The sequence below is a fragment of the Marmota flaviventris genome, chromosome 3, assembly GCF_047511675.1.
Source record: "Marmota flaviventris isolate mMarFla1 chromosome 3, mMarFla1.hap1, whole genome shotgun sequence".
Classification (NCBI taxonomy): Eukaryota; Metazoa; Chordata; class Mammalia; order Rodentia; family Sciuridae; genus Marmota; species Marmota flaviventris.
In genome coordinates, this window is record NC_092500.1 from 178,959,001 (window position 1) to 178,967,830 (window position 8,830).

The 8,830-nt window shown below is 50.7% G+C and overlaps 1 protein-coding gene across 1 annotated transcript in view; it reads left to right on the forward strand.

The window, feature by feature from the left end:
- The window catches only part of Tdrp (testis development related protein), a 31,643-nt gene extending 23,208 nt beyond the window's left edge, over positions 1-8,435 (forward strand). The window contains exons 2-3 of the mRNA XM_071609262.1: positions 4,986-5,089; positions 6,078-8,435. Of these exons, the coding sequence (XP_071465363.1) occupies positions 4,986-5,089; positions 6,078-6,423 (450 nt within the window). The 3' untranslated portion in view covers positions 6,424-8,435. The remainder of the gene's footprint in view (positions 1-4,985; positions 5,090-6,077) is intronic.
- Positions 8,436-8,830: the final 395 nt, after the last annotated feature.

The following is an 8,830-nucleotide window of genomic DNA, read 5'->3' on the forward strand; positions in this document are numbered from 1 at the left end:
AGTCTAGTGCTCTGTCTTCTTCCTGGTCTGGGTGGCGCACAGTCTAGCGCTCTGTCTTCTTCCTGGTCTGGATGGCGCACAGTCTAGTGCTCTGTCTTCTTCCTGGTCTGGATGGCACACAGTCTAGTGCTCTGTCTTCTTCCTGGTCTGGATGGCGCACAGTCTAGCGCTCTGTCTTTCTCTTGGTCTGGATGGCGCACAGTCTAGTGCTCTGTCTTCTTCCTGGTCTGGATGGAGCACAGTCTAGTGCTCTGTCTTCCTCCTGGTCTGAATGGCACACAGTCTAGTGCTCTGTCTTCCTCTTGGTCTGGATGGCGCACAGTCTAGAGCTCTGTCTTCCTCTTGGTCTGGATGGCACACAGTCTAGTGCTCTGTCTTCCTCTTGGTCTGGGTGGCACACATTGAAGTGCTCTGTCTTCCTCTTGGTCTGGATGGCGCACAGTCTAGAGCTCTGTCTTCCTCTTGGTCTGGATGGCACACAGTCTAGTGCTCTGTCTTCCTCTTGGTCTGGATGGCGCACAGTCTAGTGCACCAACTTCCGCTTGGTCTGGATGGCGCACAGTCTAGCGCTCTGTCTTTCTCTTGGTCTGGATGGCACACAGTCTAGTGCTCTGTCTTCCTCTTGGTCTGGATGGCGCACAGTCTAGTGCTCTGTCTTCTTCCTGGTCTGGGTGGCGCACAGTCTAGCGCTCTGTCTTCTTCCTGGTCTGGATGGCGCACAGTCTAGTGCTCTGTCTTCTTCCTGGTCTGGATGGCACACAGTCTAGTGCTCTGTCTTCTTCCTGGTCTGGATGGCGCACAGTCTAGCGCTCTGTCTTTCTCTTGGTCTGGATGGCGCACAGTCTAGTGCTCTGTCTTCTTCCTGGTCTGGATGGAGCACAGTCTAGTGCTCTGTCTTCCTCCTGGTCTGAATGGCACACAGTCTAGTGCTCTGTCTTCCTCTTGGTCTGGATGGCGCACAGTCTAGAGCTCTGTCTTCCTCTTGGTCTGGATGGCACACAGTCTAGTGCTCTGTCTTCCTCTTGGTCTGGGTGGCACACATTCTAGTGCTCTGTCTTCCTCTTGGTCTGGATGGCACACAGTCTAGAGCTCTGTCTTCCTCTTGGTCTGGATGGCACACAGTCTAGAGCTCTGTCTTCCTCTTGGTCTGGATGGCACACAGTCTAGTGCTCTGTCTTCCTCTTGGTCTGGATGGCACACAGTCTAGTGCTCTGTCTTCCTCTTGGTCTAGATGGCACACAGTCTAGTGCTCTGTCTTCCTCTTGGTCTGGATGGTGCACAGTCTATTTCTTTGTCTTTCTCTTGGTCTGGATGGCACACAGTCTAGAGCTCTGTCTTCTTCCTGGTCTGGATGGCGCATAGTCTAGAGCTCTGTCTTCTTCCTGGTCTGGATGGCGCATAGTCTAGAGCTCTGTCTTCTTCCTGGTCTGGATGGCGCATAGTCTAGAGCTCTGTCTTCCTCTTGGTCTGGATGGCACACAGTCTAGTGCTCTGTCTTCCTCTTGGTCTGGATGGCACACAGTCTAGTGCTCTGTCTTCCTCTTGGTCTGGATGGTGCACAGTCTAGTGCTCTGTCTTCCTCTTGGTCTGGATGGCACACAGTCTAGTGCTCTGTCTTCCTCTTGGTCTGGATGGCACACAGTCTAGTGCTCTGTCTTCCTCTTGGTCTGGATGGCGCACAGTCTAGCGCTCTGTCTTTCTCTTGGTCTGGATGGCACACAGTCTAGTGCTCTGTCTTCCTCTTGGTCTGGATGGCGCACAGTCTAGTGCTCTGTCTTCTTCCTGGTCTGGGTGGCACACAGTCTAGTGCTCTGTCTTCTTCCTGGTCTGGATGGCGCACAGTCTAGTGCTCTGTCTTCTTCCTGGTCTGGATGGCACACAGTCTAGTGCTCTGTCTTCTTCCTGGTCTGGATGGCGCACAGTCTAGCGCTGTGTCTTTCTCTTGGTCTGGATGGCGCACAGTCTAGTGCTCTGTCTTCTTCCTGGTCTGGATGGAGCACAGTCTAGTGCTCTGTCTTCCTCCTGGTCTGAATGGCACACAGTCTAGTGCTCTGTCTTCCTCTTGGTCTGGATGGCGCACAGTCTAGAGCTCTGTCTTCCTCTTGGTCTGGATGGCACACAGTCTAGTGCTCTGTCTTCCTCTTGGTCTGGGTGGCACACATTCTAGTGCTCTGTCTTCCTCTTGGTCTGGATGGCACACAGTCTAGAGCTCTGTCTTCCTCTTGGTCTGGATGGCACACAGTCTAGAGCTCTGTCTTCCTCTTGGTCTGGATGGCACACAGTCTAGTGCTCTGTCTTCCTCTTGGTCTGGATGGCACACAGTCTAGTGCTCTGTCTTCCTCTTGGTCTAGATGGCACACAGTCTAGTGCTCTGTCTTCCTCTTGGTCTGGATGGTGCACAGTCTATTTCTTTGTCTTTCTCTTGGTCTGGATGGCACACAGTCTAGAGCTCTGTCTTCTTCCTGGTCTGGATGGCGCATAGTCTAGAGCTCTGTCTTCTTCCTGGTCTGGATGGCGCATAGTCTAGAGCTCTGTCTTCTTCCTGGTCTGGATGGCGCATAGTCTAGAGCTCTGTCTTCCTCTTGGTCTGGATGGCACACAGTCTAGTGCTCTGTCTTCCTCTTGGTCTGGATGGCACACAGTCTAGTGCTCTGTCTTCCTCTTGGTCTGGATGGTGCACAGTCTAGTGCTCTGTCTTCCTCTTGGTCTGGATGGCACACAGTCTAGTGCTCTGTCTTCCTCTTGGTCTGGATGGTGCACAGTCTATTTCTTTGTCTTTCTCTTGGTCTGGATGGCACACAGTCTAGAGCTCTGTCTTCTTCCTGGTCTGGATGGCGCACAGTCTAGTGCTCTGTCTTCCTCTTGGTCTGGATGGCACACAGTCTAGTGCTCTGTCTTCCTCTTGGTCTGGATGGCGCACAGTCTAGTGCTCTGTCTTCCTCTTGGTCTGGATGGCACACAGTCTAGTGCTCTGTCTTCCTCTTGGTCTGGATGGCACACAGTCTAGTGCTCTGTCTTCCTCTTGGTCTGGATGGTGCACAGTCTATTTCTTTGTCTTTCTCTTGGTCTGGATGGCACACAGTCTAGAGCTCTGTCTTCTTCCTGGTCTGGATGGCGCACAGTCTAGAGCTCTGTCTTCCTCTTGGTCTGGATGGCACACAGTCTAGTGCTCTGTCTTCCTCTTGGTCTGGATGGCACACAGTCTAGTGCTCTGTCTTCCTCTTGGTCTGGATGGCACACAGTCTAGTGCTCTGTCTTCCTCTTGGTCTGGATGGTGCACAGTCTATTTCTTTGTCTTTCTCTTGGTCTGGATGGCACACAGTCTAGAGCTCTGTCTTCTTCCTGGTCTGGATGGCGCACAGTCTAGCGCTCTGTCTTCTTCCTGGTCTGGATGGCGCACAGTCTAGTGCTCTGTCTTCTTCCTGGTCTGGATGGCGCACAGTCTAGCGCTCTGTCTTTCTCTTGGTCTGGATGTCGCATAGTCTATCACTCTGTTGTTGAGAATTCAGACTCCATGGGGTCCTGCCTGCAGCTACACCATGCCCTGAGCCCTGCGCAGGGGGACCAGCTGCTGCCAGGGCCCTGCCAATGTGTGATAGGCAGTCCATCTCTCCTTGGCTTGTGACGTCTGGGTTTTCTGGGAGGAGGCAGCAGTGTGCTCGTGAGCAGCTTCAACAACAGTGGGTTGTTGGAGGCCTGCCTGAGTCTGCCCTGCTGGGGAGAAGTGGCATCCCAGTTCTCCATCCCATGGTGCCTAGTTGGTCTCCCTATGTCTCACACCCACGCTGGGTTGCGTGCTGGACCCTGAATCCCAGCCTGCCTCAAGGGTCAAGAGTGGACTTTGTAGTGAACCAACTTTTTCCACTGCCTCCACATTCAGTTTTCAGGGCAGCTTGATATCTGTTTCATTTTTAACATTTCAAAGTATTTGAAGCAAGGCTGCCCCATGACACACCCTGCTCCCCAAGCCAGTCCTTTAGCTGGAGTGATGGGCACAGGGAAGTATTAAGCCATGGGAGAAAGCCACATTTTCAGGAAACGCTGGTCTCTCTGCATACCATTCTTTGTTCTTTTAGTATTTTATGGAGCCAAGGTGCCATTGATTGTAAGATATTCTGACTTCAGAAATGAAAACTTCATGAAGTCCTTTGTTCAGAACCAATACATATTATTTTTTCTCCAAAGCCTGCACTTGAGGTTGGGGTGAGGGCCACTGTCCCTCACAGGTGCTGACGCCCAAAAGTGGGGCAGACGTGCTGGGGCCAGGAGCATCCTGCTCGCCATCTCGGACAGGGCTCTTCTCCAGGTTCTGGCTGCCAGGGTTAAAGAGACCCAGTTCTTCCTGCAGTGAAAGCCGTGTCTAAACACATGCCTCGTCATCAAACCTATAAATGTGACTGGAGGAGAATGCATGCGGGACACAGGTGATGGACAGGTAGGCAGGACGCCGACACCGTAGTCACCACTGGCAGAAACCTGGTGTGTGTCAAGGTGGAAGAGCAGGTCGCAGGCCCCACAGTGCAGCCTCATGCTGTGGTGGATGCTTCCATCCATGCAGGCTGCAGTGTCCAGTGAGATGATAGCAGGGCTGATGATAGATGGCTGAAGCATCTCCTAACCTAGTGACATTGTCACCATCTAAAGCCCCAGGGCAGTGCATTACACGCTGTGATGCTGGTGTGAGCACACCCACAGCATCCATCAGGTGTGTCAAAGTGCAGCAGGTGGGCTGTGTCCATGACCTTGACGAGCAGCCACGTCACCGCTGAAGTGGCCGCTGTACGTGCCTTCTCATTGTTTCAGGGTTCATCATGCACTGGGGCAGCATCTATACCACATGTGTGGGTAAGCCCCAGGCTGGCCCACCTGTGTCGGCACACTGTGATGTCCCTGCATCTCCCAAACCCTGCCTGTCATTAAGGAAAACTCAGATGATGAGTGTCGACATCAGCAGCAATCTGATGTTTCCCTTAACCTTTCTTCAGGTGCAGGGAGCAAGTTTCCGAGGTTGGAAAGAAGTGACTTCTCTGTTTAATAAAGACGATGAACAACATCTGCTTGAAAGATGTAAATCTCCAAAGTCTAAAGGGTAAGTCACCTGTGTGTGGAGGCGGTCACGTCTTGGGCAGCAGTCACTGGGCAGTGGAGCAGCTGGGTGACCACTGTGTGACCGCAGGCCCCGAGCAGCCATCCTGACTGTGCTTGTGGAGCCTGGGGGGTCTGCCTGGAGCACAGAGGAGTTGCATTCTGCAATGGTACGGAAAGGTGAAAAGATCTCCAGTTCAGGTGTGTGTTGGCTTTAAGGCTGTCCAGCCATGCTTGAGGTTCTTGGTACTTTCAGAAAATAAGGAAAGCTCTATTGAAAACGCAAAGGCTGAATTGTAAACTAAAAGGTCTGAGAGAAACTGAGACTCATGTATCACTGCCACTTTACTATAAATATTTCACAACGTTAAAAAGTGCATTTAAAGTTGAAAATCAAGGCCACAGGCTGCCTGATGGACCTGCCACTGGCACAGCTGTCAGGGAAGCCCTGGGATGGAGGGCACATGCTGGTGGGCCTCAGTGGCCGCCTGCCATCAGGACTGTGAGTGCTGGTGCTCTTGAGCCGGAGCCCTGACTGTGCCCATGAACTGCACTCTCGCTGCGGGCGGCCTGCTGACCCGCGTCTGCAATGAGGCCTGTGGCGTTCTTTCCTTTTGTAGGATGTGTTCTTAACTCCCAGGTGCTCAGGTAGCTTGCTACTTGAGGAGCCTTGTTGGAAACCTGTTTGACAGGCCTGGCATCCTAGTTTGGACCCTGGATTTTCCTGCGACTCTGCCTGGTCTGGATGGTTCAAATCTTGTCTGGACTAAACTTTGCCTCTGCAGGTGGTACCCTAAATGGCTTTTACAAGCTTCCTTACAGCGAGAGAAACTGCTTTTCAAAATTTCCTTATGAATTTCGATACAGATTCAAACCTGCACACATAGGGTAGGTTTCTAGGCAATTTAAAACTTCTAGGCAACAGCTTCATGGATGAGTGCATTTATGGGATGACGGGATCACCAACACGTAACTCTTTTTCTCTCCTGCAGATCTAACTTACGTTTAAAGGAAGAATCGAAGACAGAGAAGAAAGCTGGATTTTGGGACAATTTGGTTTTAAAGCAGAATATGCAGTCCAGAAAACCGGATGAGATTGAAGGCTGGGAACCTCCACAGTTTGCTCTGGAGGATGCAGCAGCTGGCTCAGGGGACTCCGTGCGCAGCCGGCAGCTCTGGACGGGCTGGGAGGGTGAGGACAAGGGCTCCAGCAGGTACAGCAGCCTGACCAGCTCAGCCAGCAGTGCCAGGTGGAGCCTCCGGTCAGCGGGGAGGTTGGTCAGCCTCAGACGGCAGAGCAAGGGTCACCTGGCAGATGCCCAGGAGGAGGTGGAGTGAGTAGTAGTGCCCAGTGCACAGCCTTGTGCTGCCGTGCGAGCCAGGTTTTGCTGGCCTGCGTGGCCTGGTGGCACACCATCCAGCTGTCGAGCCTTCCCACACGAAGCCAGGAAGCTGCTGGGTACCTGCACTTCCCATGTGGAGACCCTGTGCTCGCGCCCTTGGGGAACCCGGCAGGGCCTGTGCTTGGTTGCCTTATGTAGAAATGCCCACCCGCCACAGCCCATGCTCTGGGAACTGGATGTTTGACCCCAGTAATGACACACAGTCTGTCCTCAGTCATCTGTCCAAGGACCCTGCCCCTTTTCCTTGCATGTGACATGTGTTTGGGCTGTGACTGACCCGTGGTGGCCTGCTACCCTCTTTTCACCAAAAGGTGAGATGAGTCTCCCAAAGGTCACGTCAACCTCTGACATGCAAGTTGTACCTTTCCCTTATCAAATTTAAAAGAGGTGTAAACAAATGCTGGAAAAGCAGAGGACACATGTGATGTGAAACGGTAGCACCTTGAATGCACACTGGTCTGACAGTGGGTTTTCCTTTGAGATCTTATTTTTACTTCTGATTTCTTTCTTTTTTTTAATCCTGGGGATGGAATCGAGACCTTGCACATGCTGAGCTGCATCCCCAGCCCACTCTTGAACTTTTATATATTGCTTTTTATTGTCTTCAAACCTTCTGTTCTCTTAGTATACAGATTTAGGAAATTCTATAAAATGAGGCTAATTTTAGCTACTTAATAATTTTGTTTGGAAAACATTACCTTGCTCATTATAGAGCAAGGTGAAAAAACTATACTTAAAGGTAAAAAACTGTACTTAAGACACTGAAGTGCCTATTTTCTATTATTCCCAGGTGTTTAGTTTTTCAACACAAGATACTGTGATTGATGTTAGGTCTGTAAGTTTTGTTTCCCTCACAAGAGTAACTTTGGCTAACTCGATAGCATCTCACTCTGTCTGTCTCTGGACATGCTAACCGTCCTCAACAGTGTGATCCTGTATCAGGTGTCTTTGTCAGGATGACCTTAGTGTCGGGTGGGACAAATATCTACCTTAGGTGAAACTGATAGGCTAGGAATAATTTTCTTTGTTTTGATTAAAAACAAAAGCTTCTAGTTACACTGTGCATTCCTTTCCTTGAAAAACAAAGCCAAAAAAAAAAAAAAAAAAAAAAATCCTGCCCTTGAGTTTTTTAGTGTGTGTTTCTGTGCTGTTCCGTGTACCTGGATGTTCCATTTAGTGTGTCCATGGAGAACCAGCTTTGCCTCACGGCTGAGCACACTGTGGTGTGTCAGAGCATCTAACTGCACTCTTGATAGAACAAGTTTACTTGATCCATTCATCTGTTGGTCCTTTATCATCCATGGCCATCCACCCCTCCATACTTCTATCCATCCCTGCACCCACCCATCTGCCCATTTCTCTCTCCATCTGTCCATCTCTCCCTGCATCCATCTGCCTACCTATTAATCTCTTTCCATCAGTCCATCCATCCATCCATCCATCCAACTTTTAGAAAAAGAACAAGTTTACTTACTGAGCCTTGAGAAGAGGAAATACTTTAAGTGCTATTCAAATAAAAATTGATCTGTTAGAGACTGTTTCATAAGGCAGAGGAGAATTAGAATTTTTGTGCTGTAGCTGGATAGACAGGTGCAGGCACCCTCAGGTCAAAGTCTTAGAGTAGGGGCTGTGCAGGTGGAGTTCAGTGGATACCTGAACTTCCTGGGACACCGCCTGCTAGGATGGCAAGAGAGGACCCAGGCAAACAGGACGCCAGGAGCTGGTCCAGCTTGTCTTTGGCCAGTCCTCTGTGTGGTGCACAAGTGTACCCTTGTGTTTGTGTCTCTGGAGCGTGTCGGGGCATCGCAGTCCTGGGAGTCCAGGTGGCGGTGGCTGCTGTGCCTGTGTTGAGATGCCAAGTGCCTGTTGTGTACCTTGCTGACACTGCTGTGATTGGAATATGCACTGTCAATCCAACTTTTCTTACCCACAAAGATTAATGTAAAAATGGCTTTTTTTCTCTGTTGTATCTGATTAAAAAATTGTTTATGGTTTTTGGTGTAAATATTTATTGGTGTGCCTTGGGGGGAGATGTGTCTCTGGAAAGGGCCACTTGGCAGCATGCTGTGCTGTGCTCACCCACGCGGGCAGCTGTGAGACGTGTGGTCTCTGCAGGTCCCCGTGGTTCTGACAGGAATGCAAGTGGCTTTGGGGAGGGAGTGGTCCTCCTCAACGCTTCTGTCTCCTTTCCTTGTGAGTTTGCCTGATTGTCAGCATCAGCTTCTGATGACGGGACCTGACCGCAGAGCTAATGGCACTTTCCTGACCCTGTGGATCTCACACACGTTTTCATAAATAAATGAGTTCCAACTGAAGCCACTAATGTGTCTTTTGCATACCTG